General features: G+C 39.0%; 1 protein-coding gene across 4 annotated transcripts in view; it reads right to left on the bottom strand.

Moving 5' to 3' along the window:
• The window catches only part of Crk (Crk proto-oncogene, adaptor protein), a 173239-nt gene that overhangs the window by 110818 nt on the left and 42103 nt on the right, over nucleotides 1–20318 (bottom strand). For all 4 annotated transcript variants that reach the window (XM_067141793.2, XM_067141791.2, XM_067141792.2 and 1 more), the window contains one exon: nucleotides 3272–3476. In XM_067141793.2, coding sequence (XP_066997894.1) covers nucleotides 3272–3476 — 205 coding nt within the window. The remainder of the gene's footprint in view (nucleotides 1–3271; nucleotides 3477–20318) is intronic.

The following is a 20318-nucleotide window of genomic DNA, read 5'->3' as shown; positions in this document are numbered from 1 at the left end:
AGTTAGGTATTTCCACGAGTATAAATCGGTTCTTTTTCTCTCATTTGGAACCCATAGCCAGTAAACTATGAACAGTGACAATTATAATCATATTTGAGCTAGCCTGGATCTTGTGCGTCCTTACCTGGACGCGGGAACGGTGCAATAGCTGACCCTACATCTTTATCTACCTACTTTTTAGACCTCCATCTACCTAGATTTTCATTCTACCAATTTTTTTTAAGAAATTAAGAGCCAGTAGTCCTCTAATGAGTAGAGTATCTAGTTATCACCACGCATGGTAATACTTGCTCTTCTAAACTTAAAATACATTGCGCGATGTCCTTTACAACGGGAGAGTAGACCTCAGAGGCATACTCATAATCCAAGCTTGCAAAACTCGTTGGTATGTCAACAATGAGAGTTTACGTAAACCATTGTAGTTAATTTAGTTGAGCTTGTGCAAATTTTGTAAGGTATGTAAGCTTTGATCGGTAGATGTTGCCAACACAGAGGATAGCAGAAGACTCACCACAGTTCGTTAAGATGGGGCTACAACCCCCACAGTGGTGTTAATAGCAGTTTCTACCTTATAGCATCCTGATTGGCTTACTAACATATACCTTCAAAATGTTACCATTACAATTACTTTACCATCATGCCAAAAAGGTATCCCACAGAGCTCTGCCTGCACACCATTTTGTCAGCTATCTCAGTAAATTAAACTTTTGAGTGGGTTGTAAACACACAAGAGGAGGAGATCATATGCTACTAAGTTTATGAGAAGGAGGAGGTCATATGCTAGTAAGTCTATGATGATGATGATGATGAAGAGGAAGAGGAGGAGGATAGAGCCTCTTCTAGTAGCAGAATTAGCCTACAAGGTTCGAACCCTTGAACTCAAGCTCAGAAAGCACTAAACACCAATTTACTTCAGCCACTAACGAACTCAAGCATGCTAGGCTAAGGTTAATCAAGAAGTCAAATGCTAGCCTGTGAGGTTAGCTAAGAAGAGCCTGTAAGGTTAAAGTTAGCCAAGGAATCAAACTAAAAGGTACAAGTTATAACCCCATCAGGTAGCTCTCCAGAGTTAGCCCCATATGAGTAATGTACAGCACCAAGCTCGATGGCTGCAGTCGCTTAAGAGTGGCCAGCATCCTTATTTAGGAGATAGTGGGTTTGAACCCCACTGTCGGCAGCTCTGAAGAGGGTTCCCCATTTTCACATGAGGCAAATGCTGGTGCTGTTCCTTAATTAAGGCTCAGTCGCTTCCTTCCCACTCCTGGCACTTTCCTGTCCCACCATCACCATAAGACCAATCAGTGTCTGTGCGATGTAAAGCAACTTGTAAAAAAAAAAAAAAAAAGTATAGCAGCTATCTTGCCCAGTAGGCCTTGTGAATTCCTGAATGTTAGGCTGATAAAATTAATAGGTCATATGTTACAAGTTGTAAGGCCCTGATGTAACACACTAGTGTTAGCCACATAAGAGTAGTGTATAGCAGCCATCTTACCTAAGTAGCCCTAACATCAGTTCGCAAAAGTTAGACTGATAAGAGTATTATATCCTAACTTACAAGTTGTGAGCTCCTCAGGTAACTTTCCAGACTTAGGCCCATAAGAATAGTGTATAGCAGCTATCCTATGTAGTTCGTGTAGTTCTTGTACAGCTCTGCCCCTACACCATCTTGCATTAGCTGTCTCAGTAGATTAAAATTTCGAGTGGGTTCTAAACACAAGAGTGATGTAAACACTACAGTAGGTTACTAAAATTCTCAAAAGTTCAAATGTATTAGATTGAAGATTAAAATAAACTACTATGTCCGCTAGTCAGCAAAAACAAAACATAAGGTCATGCGTAAAATTCAACTCTGAGATAAGCACAGCAGGCCACATCATCACCGCAACAGTTTGCTCTGAGTGTTAAGAAACAAGTGCACAGAAAAGTTACCCTGTCACTCACCCTCTACTTCCACTTTAACCTCATCCTCTAACACAGCTACCTCCTCTGCCTCATCCCCAACTTCTACTAGAGTTCAATCCACTGTCTTGTTAGAGTTAAGTGTTAAAATTGAACCCAAAGCACCGTCCTAGTAGCCAAAAGAAGCCTCAATAGCACTCAAAAGAAGCTTTGTAGCACGCACGAGGTCCTGTAACTGCTGCAAATCCCAGCGTAATGTTATGAGCACAAAATAGAAAAATGGCAACTTACACAATCTACCTGCTCCCTACACCACAAATGCTCAAAGGAAGCTGTATAGCACTTTAAAAAAAATCCTTTAGTACAATGCCCAAGAGAATTCCTGTGGCACTCAAAAGTGTTCTCATAATGCCCTTAAACATCCCAAAAAGCCTAAAAGAAGCCTCATAATGCCCAAAACAAGCCCTATAGCATGCAAAAGAAGTCTTATATTGCTCAAAAGAAGCCCTGTTGCACCCAAAAGAAGCTTATTGCCCAGCGTCAGCTCTCAAGACCTTAGAGTAGCCTTCCATAAAGATAATGTATAGCAGCCATCTTTTCTTTTTTTGCAGTCCTTGCGCCAGAAGCATACAAGCTGGTGTAGGGAAAAACTGCCAGTTAAGAAGAAGAATAAGAAGAAGAAGAAGAAGCCGCTGAACTGTCACTATTAGTCCCATAAACATTATGTATAGCACCACCGTACCTAATGAGGCAGTTAAGCCTGGAGTAGATTCCAAGACTGTTAGTTTAAGCTTGCACTCTTCTGGGCATAACTTGGATTTGTAAGGTTGGCACCGCTGTTAAGGTTAAGTCTGGAGTTGAATGCGGGCCTGTTACGTTAAGCTTGCACATGTAAAGAGTGTTTCAAATCGTCCGCAGACACAATTTAAAATTTTCTGAGTTTTGAAGCCACGCACCCAGGCAATCAGAAGCCCCCATACTGTGACATAATGCTCAACAGCCAATCGGGAGTCAGAACGCCAGTTATGTGAAATGCTCATCAGCCAATAATCATCCGGTCTATTAGGAATGTAATAGCCCTATTGGGTGATAGAAATTGTTTTAAAAATTGCATCATTAAGTAAAACAGTTCAAAAATATTTTCATAAAAAACATGCAAGTAAAACTACTGAAAAACATTCTTTTACCTATCCTGTAAAACTGCACATTTGCAACGTAAAAATGTTCAAGAAGATTTTCATTAAAAACTGCACAATTGCAATGTTCTTCAGTGTTTGTGTCACTTGCATGTCTTTTAATGAAAAGCTTCATGAACTCTTTTTACACGGGAAACAGAATTAATAACCCATCAATACTGCATTATGTTACGTACACTGCCTTCAAAGTCATACTTCGCCATCACTTTCTCAACACGTCGAGGGGCTGGCCTGATGAGAGGTGTAGTATCTAAGTAGTGCAGTTTGTAGAAAGCAAGGCATGCTGGCAGGTCAGGGAACATTTGGTCTCCAATGCGATAGCGAGTCTGATCACCTTGCTGTATTTTGTTGATAATATAATGGCTTACTTTGCTGTCTTCCCTGGAAAATAAAGAAAACTTAAGCATAGCAGAAATTGTGCAACATTAAATACCAGAAAGTAAGTAGTGTTGACCGAGAGCACCAAGGAACTATTATACAGTTTCTAGAACAGCTTATGAACAAAATCACTCCAAAAGGTAGATTTAAATCTACATTTGACTGGGATCAAACAATTCCATTTAAACAGATGTGTGTGTGTGTGTGTGTGTGTGTGATCTAATTACATACTAATGAAGTTCAACTATAATATGTTATTTTATGTCATTACTAGATCTCAGATTTTAATGTAAATGCCTAGTTAATTCCTTCGGTGGTAGTGGAAAACAACATAATACTGCATGATCACGATTTATGTTGAATAATGCATGAAAGCATTTTATACTGGGGTAAAATGACCTAAAAATGGGGATAACATCCATTTTTGACATTGCCCAAATATATAAAAAAATTACCATCTTAAAATTTTATTTATATTCTGCAATCAATATTGCTTTCAATTGTTTAAAAAAAAAAAAAAAAAAAAAAAGCAATGAAATAGTGTTTCCCTGTAAAGAAATCAGCATTCGTTTGATCTCATGGCCCCTTGCTTCACCAACGGGGGGCGATTTATGACAGTAGTGGGCTTTAAAACGGAAGTTCCCATTTCCCAACAGAAATCCTCATAGCTCTGTTGCCAATGCAACTCTTATTCCAACAGACGCCAGTCTCTTTTTTCAGCTAAGAAAATTTGCATGCGCTTTGTTCGCTATGTGAAAGACTTGCAATATTACTTGCTTCATTAATTAATATTTGTGAAGTGTATTGCTTTTCACTTAGCTTCATGCAATATTGCAGAGACCGTAGGAATGAAACCTGGAAATTAATGCACCAGAAGATCCTGCACGCAAACCATTCTCAACCGAGCACCAGTAGCAGTGATACTAGACTGAGCAGCAGTGGTTCCGTGCCCACGAGTGATACTCAACTGAGTAGTAGTACTGCGAAGAAATGACAGGCAACTAAAACTTTAAGTAAGCAAAGTCAACGGCTAGTACGTAACACAAATGAATACATTATGAAGAATAATGTAGGCAATGGTTATATTTTGGAGACGCGCAAAATTTTGAAACTTGATGGGAAAGCTATCCAGAAAATTGTACAAAGGGGTTCTACAACTCCAAAATAGCGTGGCAATAATACGGTTATCTATATAGAATAACATGGCCTAGCTGACTGATTCATCATCGCTGAACCAAAACTACAGAAAGAATTGAAATTTTGGGGATACATTTATATTACTCACTAAGGAAGGATTTTTGGATATTCCATTGCAAAGGGGGTGAATTTTTAAAATGAGTATATATCTCAAAAACTTAGTCGTTTCGGGGCTGTACCTTAATTAATGCCACGGCCGCTTCCTTCCAATTCCTAGGCCTTTCCTATCCCATTGTCGCCGTAAGACATATCTGTGTCGGTGCGATGTAAAGCAAATAGCAAAAAAGGTGAAGATGTAACAGGCATAAAAAAATATATATATTTAGAATCTTATTTAAAATAAAGAAACATGCATTTTTTGTTTTTGAAAAATCCACTTAAGGCTGTTAAAAGAAGTGAAAATGTGATATATTTTTAAAATGAGTTTCTCAAAATCATAACATGTTACAGTCGTAAAAACTGAAGTTTGGAATCACCTTTAAAAAAATGAAACAAGTATTTTTTCCAGAAAATCCACATTGGGGAGGGGTGAAAAGGGCTGAAAAAGGGGTTGAATCCTTTAACAGGGATACTTACATCTCAAAAATACAGGCGTGAACATTGGTATTCGGAATCTCCTTTAAAAATAAACATGTATTTTTTATTTTTGGAAAATCCACTTATGGGGGTGAAAAGAGTTGAAAACGTGGCTGGTTTTAAGAAAGTGTATATCTACAGTAGCCCTATATCTCAAAATCTTAACATGTTACCGACGTGAAAATTGGTATTTAGAATCTCCTTTAAAAATACAGGAACATTTTTTTTTTGTTTTCGGAAAAGCCACCTAATGGAGTGAAAAGACATGAGAAAGGGGTCTGATTCTTTTTATGAGGATTCTTATATCTCAAAAACTGAAGATGTTACAGACGTGAAAATTGGTATTTGGAATCTCCTTTAAAAACAAACACATTTTTTGGTTTTTGGAAAATCCAGTTAGGTAGGGGGGGGGGGGGGGGATGGACTGATAAAGGGGAAAGGAGTTGAATTTTTTATGGGGATACTTGTATCTCATACACTGAAGATGTTACAGACGTGGAAATAGATACTTGGAATCTCCTTTAAAAATAGAGGAACACATACGGTATTTTTGGTTTTCGACTTGAGAGAGGACTGTTTCTCACATGTACAGTTCTATGCCGCATGTTCCAGAGTTAGTTATGCCTTATGCCAGTACCCTGGTCATCTTAGCCCCAACAGGCAACAAATAGCACAAACATGGTTTATAATGAGGTTCTCGGGTAAATGAAACTAAACGTTTTGGGGAATTTTTATACTTTAAGGATTTTCAGATAATATCTTAGTGCAGTATCAGGGAATGATTACCTTTTATCAAATTACAAAATTCATGTGAGCAAAGCCAAGGTTAACAGTTTTTAATAAAATTGATGATTTTTGCTGTGACAGTGAGACATGGGGTACATACATTCTTCAATGAAGGTAAGTCAGCAACTGTACAGGAACTGTTAAAATATTTAAAAAGTGTGTATGGCTTTCCTTATGGAGAAACCACTCCACGACAACTGTTAATATATCTTGGGTTTCGTTTCTGTATTATGAGGGGAAAAAAAAAAAAAACAACAGAAAAATGGAATCTGCTACAATAGGAGTTTGGTGATATAAATTCATTGACCGTCTTCGGAAATTGTGTTCCGAGGGGATTTAGAGTTGTCTATCTAGATGAAACTTGGTACAGTATTCATGACATTAAGAAGAATGGGTGGGATGATGGAACTTGTAACTGCATACTGAAGACAGTGTAAGCTGGGTTAACAATAATTTTTACTTTTTGGCTAAAAACATAGGACTGAAATTGTCTTTTTTTGTCAGATAAAATCACTGGAGACTGCAAAACTGATAGCCATGACGAAATGACAACTGAAATTTTCGAGAACTGGTCTAGTTTCCATCCTCTAGAGGAACTACCATACGACTAAAAATGTATAACCGTGATGAACAACGCAAACCATCATTCATGCCAGCTAATTCAGTTTCCTTCTATGAACAGCAATATTGAGGACATTATTAAGTTTATGGAGTACAATAACATTTTCATGCAAAAACTTACACCAATCAAGGCAGTGATGTTGCAGGAAATCAAATTGGCCAATATCAGTAAAAGGGACACTGTAGTGGAGATTGCAGCATCGTGCAGACAGTGTTGGGACTCCCTCCATACCACTGTATTTTAAACCCTATACAAGTGATCTGGGGACAACTGAAGTCATATGTTAGGGAAAAAAATGTCACCCCAACTTTGAGTGCTAGAGTGTCAACTTCTGAGTAAGGGTGCTGGAACAATCGGTCCTGAGAGTTGGTCTGGTTGTGTTCGACACACCATTAAGATGGAAGAGAAGTACATGAAACACACAAAGATAGCTACAAGGATAGATTTGCGATTCACCTACAGACAATGATGATTCACAGATATGAAGTTTTGAAGCTTCCACCTAATCAATACTTCATTTATGTATCGTTATTTTATACTACCGGTTTTGACCTTGTGAAGGTAATCTTCAGCTGACTAAAAGATAAAAGAACAATGCCACACAGTATAGGCATAAACATTGTCAATTTGCAAATATTCTTTGTCCTAGCTTAAGCAATTGTCTACGTTAAATAATATGAGAATTAGAACTTAACATTACTAGTATGTACATGGATGTTGTATGTTTAAAATACATTGTTCTTAAGTTATGAACGTTCATTATTCCACATTAAAACTTATAGCTAGATTGAATAAAACATTTTGAGGCACAAATGAGTTCATATGGGTATTGTACTTATGTAACTATGTTATATCATGTGATCAGCTGTGTTTGTCTACTGATGGTATAACGGTGTAACTTTCTTGAAGTAATGTAAACACATATGTTGAGGTCAAAGTTGTTGTCTGGTATTTGATGATGAGGAACTTCGTCGATCTATATTTGAATGCTTGCAGTCCATGTTAAAAAATTATAATTTCACATAGAACTTAGTAGAATTTGTATAAAATTATGGATAGATCGTTAGTCTTACGATGGGCTTCCCTTGGTCTTTATGGTATCTATTTTTGTTAAAATGACCTTCACAAGGTCGAAACCAGTACTGTAAAATAACAATACATAAATAAAGTATTCATTAGGTGGAACAATGCATTATACACAATTTAACACCTAACTTTCTGAAAGGAACTATCAATAAACATCGTTCCGCACCACATTCCGTCCGAACCCAACAAAAAACGAACAAAATTTGGTTGAAAAACAAACTTTGTTTTTTATATAAGAAAAAAATGTTTTTAAATAATAAACTTTACGAGACTCACCTTCAAGCAGCCAATCTGCTTCCTAGCATTCAATGGAATTTATTTCTAAATCAGATTAATAATAAACTTTTTGACATACTCTCACAAAAACAGCTTACTTTAGAGAAGGAATTAGCTGCATTAAAAATGAACAGTACTGCATCAAATATCAGCCCAAAGAAACCAGTTTACAAAGAAAATCGGAATTTTCACCCTCCTGTAGTCAATCCTTCGAACGTAATTTTAACCAAAGAAAAACCACTATCTTAGCGAAAGGCGTTCTAGTTGTGATCACTATCTCACTCTTTTGGGTATTAAATTTCAATCCATATTGTTCCACCTCATCTACCCAAGCATCTAACTGTTACTGGATATCCTCTTCCTTTTCTCCCCAGACTAACAGGTCATCTGCACATATCATCACTTTCATTTTTCCTTCTGCAGAGTGGTTTACGGTAGTTTTAGGCAATTACAACACTGGGTGATAAGTGTAGGTCTGGAAGGAGTTTGGGTTGGAGTTTTTGTTGTGGGGGTGTTGCGTGTTGGTGTGTTTGGTGACTTAGGAGCAGGTTTTTTACGCCGGCTCTGGGTCTGTGTGCTTGAGGTATGTGTGTTTGGGCTTAGGGCTGTTTTTTCAGATACTTCGGCCTATGCCCTGTCTGTTTGTGTGTTTTGGTTAGTCTGTGGTAGAGTCGGGGGTGGAGGGGTGGGGGTTGAGTTTGGTGGTTTTGGAGGTAGGTTGGCTTGGATTTCGGATTCTATGGTGGCAGGAATTGCTGCAATAGCTTGGTGACGGGTTTTGGTTTTTTTTTTTTGGGTGTCCTTGTTTTTGGATTTTGGCGGATTTTGGGGGTGAGAGGGGTGGTTTGGGTGCCTATTTCGGTGGTTTCGGGGGTTGGGAGTGGGGGGGGGGTGTTGTTTGGTCATTGCTCAAATTTGATTGCTTTGATTCTAGGTTAATTTGGATTGGGGTGGGGATACCTGTGTGCTGGAGTCTGTTGAGGATTGTCGGGATAGATCTGTTTCTTATAGGAGTGATGATTAGATGGGAGTTGTGGGTTTCTTCGATAACGGCGATATGGTGGCTTATTATAGGTTGAATTGCTTGGATGACGGCTTGGCGGGTGAGTGGTATGGGTCCTGGGTTCGTGAGATGGAGGATGATGAAATTGCATTTTTCGGATATGGGGAAAGGGGTATTTCTTTTCATGTAGTGGAAGGGATGTTCAAAATTATGTTCTTCTTCTTCCACATCGGATTCTTCTTGTTCTTCAGGTGGTTGGGTTTGACAGTGCTGATATCTTGCCTTGATGTTGACTAGGATTTTATTTAGTTTTTGATTAGCTGAGTGGTGGCTGGGAATAGGAAGTAGAGTCCATCTTGTTCATCAATGCTGTGGATGAGGTCGGTGACAGGTTGGAAGGTCTTGGCAAGGAATTTCCTATGACTGGTGAAATCCCTTGGGGAGGCTGGGCTGGTGATGAAGCAATTGCTGTCATCATGCGGGTGGTCTTGGTTGAATATGATGGAGAGGGGTTGACAAAAGTCAGAATATGGGCCCCAGCTACTCGGTCCACCAGGGTTATCCATATTCTTGGGTGGGGGTTTGTCTGGGTGTGTGTAAGGGTGGGGATGGTTGATGGGATTAGGAGAAACAACTGGAAGGTCAAACTCTGTCTGACTTGGTGCACTCAGTGGGTATCAGTCGTGTCAGATATAGTTTGGTCGGATCTCACCGAGACAAGACACGAACAGATAACCACACTGAGTACTACAAAATTTGCTTTTGGCCAGCTCTCGCTGGCTCTGGTTTGGTCGACTTTGGCTAGGTGACTGGCGTAGACCGCGGACAGTCCTATCTGAGTGTATCCAACAGGATGGACCGCGCAGGGAACCGCGAAGGCTGGCCCTCCGTTGTCTGGTGGCGGGCGGCAGGGGCTCACGGCGACTGGTTGGACGTTGGTGCGCTCTTGGCGGAAGGCGATGGTGAGCTGGCGGCTTGCAGGGTGTGAGCTCGGTGACTTGGCTCTCTGGGTAGGAAATACGAAGACCTGTACCACGTGAGCCGAATATGTTCTACACTAGTGACACTAGACGCAGATTGTCCAAGGGTGTCAAACAGGAAGACTTACACCGGTTGCGCCAAAATGGTCCCAGGACACTTGTGCCACTATTATGCTAAATAATAATGAACCAAATTACCCTGGTTAAGGTATGGGAGAGTAGTACCTCCCAACTGCCTTTTAAAAATAAGTTATTAACCACTGACCCTCCAGTTTCCACTTCCATACTTTAGTGCTCACTTTCATGCCAAGATGTCCCTCAAACTCTAGTCTCTCTAATTCTTTATCTTTTGTAAATATAAATACAATTATTCTTCAAGATGCAGATTTTCCCTCCATATATTCAACAATAAGAATTGGTCAGGTCTAGAACTGCACAAGCGACTTTTTTATGAAGTTGAGTTATGACCATCATTTTATTCTACTTGCAAAGTTCGATGTTCTGAAGGCAAAACCAGCCCAAATACAAAATGTTTGACTGGCTTTAAATGAGAAATAAAATCAACCTCAGGTCAAGAACTGCCCAAGTCCAACGTACATGGGTGTTTCTTCCCATGAAGTCGGTAGTCTTGTCATTTGCAGCCGACAACCAGCTGGTTTTATTATGACTTCAAGTTTCTGAAACATCCGCCAGTAATGTCTGGACTTCTTTTAATTTACTGAAAGGGGTCTTTTCTTTTATGCGGCCAGATGCCCAGAAACCAAATATGTCTACAGAAGTGATGTATAACCGTGTGCTTCAAGTGCCAATTAAGAGTGAAACTAAATGACATGAAAAAACTATTTGGCTTACCTACTCCCTAATGAGGTGGAGTATTTCAACTGTATAAAAGAAAAACCAGGAAACGAAAAAGATGCACAAGAGTAGGCTAAGCCTATATGCAGTATAATTTTTTTGATCAAGTTAAAGTTTATTATGTTGATTTTAAAATAAAAATGGTTTGTCATGTTGTAATAAGGTCAAACTCATATTTTCAAACTATTCTCAACATAGGCAGGAGTGTAACGACCATTATAGGCATATATTAAGTTAAGCTCTGCTGTTTTTTTTAGTTAGCCAAAATGTACAAAAAATAACTGATATTTCTTAATTATACTATGAAACGTTGCATTGTTTAACACACCAAAACCATATTTATAACGAATTGTACACTACCTGGTTGAAAGAAAACCTAACCTTATGGTAGTAAGTATCCAAGACACACGCTCAAGTCAAAAAATAAGTACAAAACTTATTTCTATTTTTCTTTATTTAACCTAGTGTTTAATGGGGAAAACCAAATAAAATTGGACTTTATAACAATATTAACAAAGCTATCAAGTTTTTTCCCCTGGTAACTGTCGGAATGTTACATAGGCACTTTTTGACTTGACCCATTCATATTGCTGTTATAACATGATTTATCTTCATTACAGACTGGTATGCCTTTCAGTGTTCAGTCTGCAAGTCTCTGTTAACTTAATAAACACCACCACAATCCCCTACTTGTAACTAGTTCTGTGGTCTCATTTACACCTATATATCTTATCATTAAATCGTTTGAACGTGAGTCTAACTAACATCGTCATGGTCCCCTACTATTCATCTTACCCTCCAAACAAGTCCATTATTCCCTTACGTAATCCATCCTCCTCCATTCGCCTCACATGCCCCCAACACATAAGCCAGTTTATGCGTACAGCTTCGTCCACTGAGTTCATTCCTAACTTACACTATCTCCTCACTGTGAGCACCCTCCTGCCATTGTTCCCACATGTTTGTACCAGCAATCTTTCTCGCTACTTTCATGTCTGTTACTGCTAGCTTATGAATAAGATATCCTGAGTCCACCCATCCTTCTCTCCTGTAAAGCAAAATTGGTCTGGAAATAGACCGATGTGAAGATAGTTTTGTCTGGAATCTGACTTCTGTTGATCGCAACAGTGAACTCACTGCATTAGCTTTAGTGTACCTTGATTCGATCTCCCTCGTTATACTACAGTCCTGGAAGAAAACACATCCTGAATATCTGAAATTATCTGTTACACCTTTATATCCCCAATCTGACATTCAATTCCCTTGGATTCCTTACCTACTGACATCAATTTAGTCTTGGAAAAGCTAATTTTCACACCATACTCACTGCACCTATTTTCAAGTTCCAAGATATTATAAGACTACAGGTTTTCAGCACAATCTCCCATTAAGACCAAGGCCAGACAGCTTACTACGTTTTCACCTAACTGAATCCCTCCCTACCACCCAATACCTTTCAGAGGGTTATCCATATAAACTACGAACAAGGTGAAAGATTACAGCCTTGTCTGACCCCTGTAAGTACCTTCAACAAAGAACTCTGTCATCAATTCTCACTGCAGCCCAATCGTCAACATAAATGCCAATGACTGTTTTTAATAATCTACCCTTAATCCCACAGTCCCCCAGTATAGAGAAAATCTCTTCCCTTGGTACACTTGTCATATGCCTTCTCTTACATCTGAAGGCAAAATTCCAGTGAGGCAACATTGGGGCGACATGGAGCATGCGGCTGGCAACAAATGTTGCTCTTTGTAACATGCGGCTTGTTGTCAGTTGGGCACAAAAGATGTGGTATGCTACATGTGTTGCCAGGTGTAGCATGCGTCACTTGTGGAGACTTGTCGCCAACTACAACCGTTATTCCATCAAGGCAACAGTTCCTCACTCGACTTTGACCGGCTGGTGACAGCTATACGCCCTTGTTTCGAATTTCTCAACCTACCATCTCATGAATCATCACGGAAATGTGCATGGCGCAGAGTGATCAAAGCTGTTAAGGCATGGAGCCCTTGGTAAACAAACCCCGTCGGAATTTTCAAGAGGCGAAAGCCATTAGTGATGATTTTATGGAGTACTTTATCAGATGAAGGTCGTGTACCATGACAGAATCTGTATGCCTAGAAGTACGGGAAGATTTAGAAACTTCTTGTTCACTGGAATTTAAAATGCATTAGTTTTAAGCAGAATATCCTAATCCTATTCTGATTATTTTACCCCCTTATAGTTCACATTTCTAATAGTTATACTAGAATGAAAGATAACTCGTGGCAACAATTACAATAAGTAGACAAAAAAAAAAAAAAAAAAAAAAAAAAACCATGACACTACAGCCCTTGAAGGGCCTTGACACCAAGCGACTGCTGCTCAGCCCGAAGGCCTGCAGATTACGAGGTGTCGTGTGGTCAGCACGACGAATCCTCTCGGTCGTTATTCTTGTCTTTCTGGACCGGGGCCACTATCTCACCGTCAGATATCTTCTCAATTCTAATCAGGTAGGCTGAGTGGACCTCGAACCAGCCCTCAAGCCCATGTAAAATCCCTGACCTGGCCGGGAATTGAGCCCGGGGCCTCCGGGTAAGAGGCAGGCACGCTACCCCTACACCACGGGGCCGGCAACAAGTAGACATAGTGAGGAAGGAAAGACTACGATGAAACAGTGTTGGAAGACTGCGTAATTAGAGTAGCAGCGAAGGATATACGAATAAAAAGTAGATTGTGTGTTAACAGTGTAGAAAAGAGAACCATTCGTTTTTATGCCATTAAACAACGTATTTATGAGAAATTCATAGGCATGGAAATGCCATAATATACTGATATGTAGAATTTATTATTATTATTATTATTATACAATAATGTTATTGGCTTCACGTTCCACAAAATACTTTTAATGGTTTTCTGTGTCGCTAAGGTGCCGGAATTTAGTGCAGCAGGAGTTATTTTACGTGCCAGTAAATCTACCAACACGAGGCTGACGTAGGTCTACTAGAATACCACCGACTGAGTTAGAATCGAACCTGCCAAGTTCATTAGTGTTGTTGTAGTTGGTACTGTGCTGTCATTCAATTCTATTTTAATAGTTATCTCTAATTTATTAATTTCTAGTGCAAACTATTGCCAGTACTAATAAGGATAAAACCAGGCATTGAATAATAATAATAATAATAATAATAATAATAATAATAATAATAATAATAATAATAATGGCTTTACGTCCTACTATCTACTTTTACGGTTTTCGAAAACACCAAGGTGCCGCAATATAGGCCCGCAGGAATTCCTTTAAGTGCCACAGACACGAGGCACCTTCAAATACCACCGGACTGAGCCAGGATCGAACCTGCCAAGTTGGGGTCAGAAGACCAGCGCTTCAACCGTCTGAGCCACTCAGCCCGGTGGGCATTGAATAATTCACAATCTTATTTACAAAAGTAAATAAGCAGTTAACTTATTTCATTTATTAGAGGAAAACAGTAGCATAAAATCAATTCACCTCATGTTCCTCATTGTCACCTGACGTTTGGAGCATCAATGTCAAGAAGAAAGGTAAGTAGATTATAGGCGAACCACAGATTTCCTCTCAATGGAGAAGCAACACCAGTTTTCATTTTCTGAATTCTTTTATGCTCTCAGTGGAAAGCTGAACGCATTTTTAAAAATTTTCTTCTGTTTGTGGACACTGTAGTCATTTTTCTGGGGGCCGTTTTAACGTATGTTTTCTTTGCTACTGTTTTTATAATCACTCATTGTTACATTCTGCAATTTCGGAGCATTGTGATAATCCCCAATTAAATTCGCAGTGTTTTCAACAGCCCACTTCAGCTTGTCGCACGAAAATTGTAGCACCGATCCACACATTGTCGGATCGCGGGCGACACTGTTCAACAAGCATATTTTTTAGGCATGCGGCACCAGAGAGTGTTCGACAGATGGCAACATGTCTCATGCCACACAGCCGTACACTACATGTCGTGCCATGTTTCTTCAATTGAAAGTCGACTGCAGCATGATTCACTGTCGCATGCTCCATGTCGCCCAAATGTTGCCTCAGTGGAATCACGCCTTAAGAAACAAACAGAACTGTCTATTCCTCTCGTAGCATTTTTCAATTAACTGGTGCACACTGAAAATCTGATCCTGACGGCCCCTCTATGATCTGAAACCACACTGGTTACCATCCACCCTACTCTCAACCACTGTCTGCACCCTCCCTTCCAAGATGCCAGCGAACACCTTACCTGGTATACAGATCAATGAAATACCTTGATAGTTGTTGCAATCCTTCCCGTTCCATTGCTTATAGATAAATGCAATTAAAACTTTTGTCCAATCAGAAGGTACCTTACTAACACTCCAAGCTCATCCAATTACTCGTAGAAACCATTTCATCCCTGCCTTCCCACTATATATCACCATTTCAGGTGTAATTTCATCTATTACTGCTGTTTTATGAAAGTGGAGTATATTTACCATCCTTTCCACTTCAAGCCTAATTTCACCATCACAAATTTCCTACTTCTCATGAAATCAGTTGTTCACGTCACCAGGAAGATTTTCAAAATATTCCTTCCACCTGTCCAGTGATTTCCTGGGATCTATTGAGTTCACCTGATTTACCCAAGACACACGTCATTCCCTTTTTCTCTCCATTCCTAATATTATTTATTACTGTCCAGAAAGGTTTCCCTGCTGGTTGACCTAGCCTTCCACCAAATTTTCCCACGACTACTTGTTCGATTCTAGAACTATTTGTTTCCCTCTGTTTCTTTCATCTTGTATCAGTCCTTGCTTGGAGCCATGTCTGATACGCCTTAGCTGCTCTCACTTCATCATTCCCACAAGAAGTCTGCCTTTTCCCACTTTACCGAATTCGAAAGCTGCAGTCGCTTAAGTGCGGCCAGTATCCAGGATTCGGGAGATAGAAGGTTCGAACACCACTGTTGGCAAACCTGAAGATGGTTTTCGGTGTTTTCCCATTTTCACACCAGACAAATGCTGGGACTGTACCTTAATTAAGGATACGGCCGCTTCCTTCCCACTCCTAGCCCTTTCCTGTCCCATCATCGCCATAAGACCTATCTGTATCGGTGCGACATAAAAAGCAACCTGCAAAAAGAAAAAAAATCCCGCTTTACACACAGTTGTTCCTAGGCATTCTCTTGCTATTTTTACATCATCCCCATATGCCACCCGTTCTATATCAATAACCTGAACCTGCTTACTGTCCACTGTTTTGAACTTTTCACTGATCATATCCATGTACTTCTAATTTCCTCGTGTTGGAGATATTCTATCCTTATTCATCGGCAGACAGATTTCAATTCTTTTTCCTAGGCCTAGTGGTACTTAGTTCACTACAGATCAGATAGTGGACTGTATCATCGATAAATCCCTAGAAATCCCACACATTCCTAACTGATTTCCTGACCTCAAATTCAGTTAAGAGGTTGGTTTTTTCTCAAGTGGCTAAACGTCGCACTGACACAAATACGTCTTATGGCGACGATGGGATAGGAAAGGTCTGAGAATGGGAAGGAAGCGGCCGTGGCCTTATTTAAGGTTTAGCCCCAGCATTTGCCTGGTGTGAAAATGGGAAACCACGGAAAAACAATTTCAGGGCTGCCCACAGTGGGGCTCAAACCCACTATCTCCCAGATGCAAGCTCAATGCTGTCCGCCCCTAACCACACGGCCAACTCGCCCGGTAAGATGTAGTCTATTATGAATATGTTCCCCCCTCCCATGTGTAGCGGTGAATAGCCTTATACTTGAAGAAAGTATTCTTAACTGCTAATCCCATACTAGCACAGAAGCCAAGAAATAGCTTCCATTCCTATTAGCCTTAATACCCTCCCCACATTTACAAATCACCCTTCTGTATCCTACAATTGAATCGTTTGTTTCAGAAACGACACTTCTCCAACGTACCAAATTGTTCAGAAAACAGGAAAAACTGTCTGTAGTGTGTAATCTCATTTCTATCCTTCCGATATTTATTATGCTTATTCTACTGTTGAAATGACTATGACAGATAGGTTGTTTGTATGAATTAGTCCAATACGTTCCTTTACAGACTTTGTTGAAAATGGTGGAAACTTGCTGTTTCTGCAACAAATGCCATTAATGAGAATATAAGGAACTGTAACATTTATTTTAATGTCATTTCAATTTCAAAAGGAACTTTATTTGTTCTGAGGAAATACAGTGTTTAAACCCATTATTTAATAGTTATTTGTAAGACTTACTTATTTGCATATATTATGATTAGGCCACATTGTACAGAAAAATAAACAGAAGAATACTCCTTTTATGTCCCTTTCCAAAGTACAAAATATATATAAAACAAAACAACACAATATAATACAAGTAACATGTAAGTCTCTTATCTTTGAACAATGCTTCTCACTTCTATTGCGCTGATGTTGTCCATGCAAACAGTTCATTACAAAACTCATGGTGTTCTGGTTTGTAAGATTCCAACTTCTTTATGCCTACTAATTTCTTTTCATTTAATGGAACACAGCCTTGTGGATAAGCAAGTCTAGTTGGTAACACAGGGAGACGGGTTGCAGAAATAAGCAACTTGAAAGTATGAACGCACAGTCCATCAATACAGTATTTTCCTAACACATGATTTGCCTAATACTGAAACTCCATAAATTGATTTATATGAAATGCGACTTTTGCATCTCTTTTCACACCTCTTCCTAGCGACTCAAGTGAAAGAACTGACTTCTTGAAGAATGCCTTCCACCAGTACTACTTTGTGAAGCGGGCTGGTTTGAAGTAAAAACAACACCTCTCCAGGATAAGCGTTCTTTCTGCACAAAACGGAAACTTTCATTCGCGACTGACAGGCAGGGATATATAAAGTGTTTTTCTGCACAAAATGGTAGTCATTCGTGCATTAATCATGGCAGTATTAATAACTCATATAGTGTCAAAAAGTGGAGAAGTGCCGTTTCTGCAACAAACGATTCAACTCTATTTCCAACACTCAATGCTTAATAAAGCTTGTCAACTTCCTCATCTGCCCCCTACATGTTGAATACATTGTGACATTTCTCATCCTAATTCCTTCAATTGCCAAACCTACTTGCATAATTCACTCCTTTACATGCCTAGCAGAAACTAATTCCTTCAATTGCCAAACCTACTTGCATAATTCACTCCTTTACATGGCTAGCAGAAACTATGTTGCATGTAACAGTATTCCTGTTGTACAGTCCTGCCTCAGAATCTGCCCTTCCCGTTTCCAAAACTCTTAAAGAACACTTTATAATCTACCTTCTCCTCGTTATATCCTCTTGCCAGAGTATCATTAACCCATAATAAATCCTCTTTGCTCAGTCAGCCAGTTCTATTTTCTTTCTCCCATAACCCCCATTAATACTGCGACTCAAGTGAAACACATTGTTTCTACGGTGTCCCTCGGCTGTCAAATGGGAGTGGGACTCTTGATACTCCAATGGGTACAAGGCTTGCTTAAAACATTCTGTGTATGCTATGTGAAAATTCTGTGAAGTGTGGATCTGTATTCCAAGAGGTAAGGGGCAACCAGTGGATTGTACAGTCCTAGCCACCTAAGCACAAGGAGATCCAGGACTCAGAAGAATATGTCCGAGATGCCCATTCCCATTCCATAGCAACTGCAATCCCGACACTCAGGACCACTTACTAGGCCACTCAGCTGTTGCTCATGGTTCATGAATAAGGATGTGACTACAGTAACCCACCCCATGATCCATTTGCAGTTATAATAATAATAATAATAATAATAATAATAATAATAATAATAATAATAATAATAATTATTATTATTATTATTATTATTATGAATGAACATTACATTATAGCAATTCTCAGTGAGCTGAAAGGGAAAAAAGAAATGGCCATTAAGTCATTTTCCACTTTGACCCAGATGGAAATAAGACGGCTACAGTAACAGAAAATAAAATGCCTATTATTCTATCAAAAAATGTAAAGTATGACAGTACACTTAACACACTTTTAGACCTTACAGAGCAATGCTTTATTCATTTGGACCAATATTACAACCCTAATTTTAATCTCAATGAGATATCTGAAAAACCGACCATCTTATTCGACGTCCTTATTTCAATTATTAATAAGCTCAAAATGCCTAAAGATCAGCCATTATATAAAACAGTTCGCAACATGTTAGCGTATTACCCCTACCGAAATCCACGCCCTCCGGACCCCTACTCGCCTCTGCCTGCAACCTCTTCCCCTCCACCTATATGACACGCCCCGATTCCCTGCCAGCACTCGACATGCTGCATAACATATCGCTCGCTAGTATTCTGTACTAGTTCCTCTTTAGCCTTCAGCTGGCATGTGGTGCATGAGGTGAGTTTCTATTTCAAAAATTTATCTTCTTTCGCGTATTTTGTACGTTATATTGATACGGTTTTTAATCTTTTTTAGGTCCGTTTTGAAACAAGATCTCTAGAATTGCATTTCACCACATGATGACATAGTATTTTGGGAACTCGTACCTGTCAAATACGGCCTTAGCCACTCACAAGTTCTTTGTACTTCTAAGGTTTAGAAACTTAAAACCATCCGGCAACCTAATCTACCGCTAATTCAAGCAAGATTTATTTGAGTCCCAATTTTACTTGGCTTACCACCTATATTCTACTGAGGAACTATTTTTAATAAACATTAAATAACGAACAGCTATTCTCTTCTGCAATGTAACAATACTGAACACTGTTACTAATTTTATTTACATGAGTAGTTTTACGTGATATGAATGTCTTAAATTTTAATACTAGAGGAATGTCAATACTCTAAATTTTATTAAGTGTATCAGCTGTTCAGACAGAGGTGTTTTTAAAAGACATCTTTTAAGGTTTAACACACAATTGTAACACAAGACATTACTAGGTAATAGATCACAAAATTGTAAATAGATTATTTTACCTGTATCATAAATATTATAAGAGATATACTTGAAAGTTTTTATACATTCAAAAAAGTTGTTTATATCAACGTTATTATGAACTGCCAATATGTCAAGAAATTTATCTGTGTAATGACATGTATAATTTGGTTGTATCCTTGTGTATCTAACTTTAGGCTGATGATGGCATAGATATGCCGAAACCGGTCCCTAATATTTATGAATAAAATGTGACATTTTAGTATATATCACATTTTAATTTGCATTGAACAGGTGGAAAATCATATACTTTCATCTCTTAATTGTAAATCTTTTTTCAATACGGACGAATTATGAAATTTTTAACATTAAATAACACACTTGGCTCAGTTGACGTGATGTTCAAGTGAGCACTGGCCAAGGCTTAAAGTCAAATGACTAGGGTTTCTCTTTTGCAAACTTCTATGAATAGCACATGAATGTGGCTTGTTTACAGCTCTCCTTCTAAGAAATTGCAACGTTATTTATTGTCTAATTGTATCCTCTGACAGCACGAA

Source organism: Anabrus simplex, chromosome 2 (assembly GCF_040414725.1).
Source record: "Anabrus simplex isolate iqAnaSimp1 chromosome 2, ASM4041472v1, whole genome shotgun sequence".
NCBI classification, from domain to species: domain Eukaryota; kingdom Metazoa; phylum Arthropoda; class Insecta; order Orthoptera; family Tettigoniidae; genus Anabrus; species Anabrus simplex.
The sequence above is the reverse complement of the archived record's forward strand: the minus strand, read 5'-3'. Positions and strand labels throughout refer to the sequence as shown.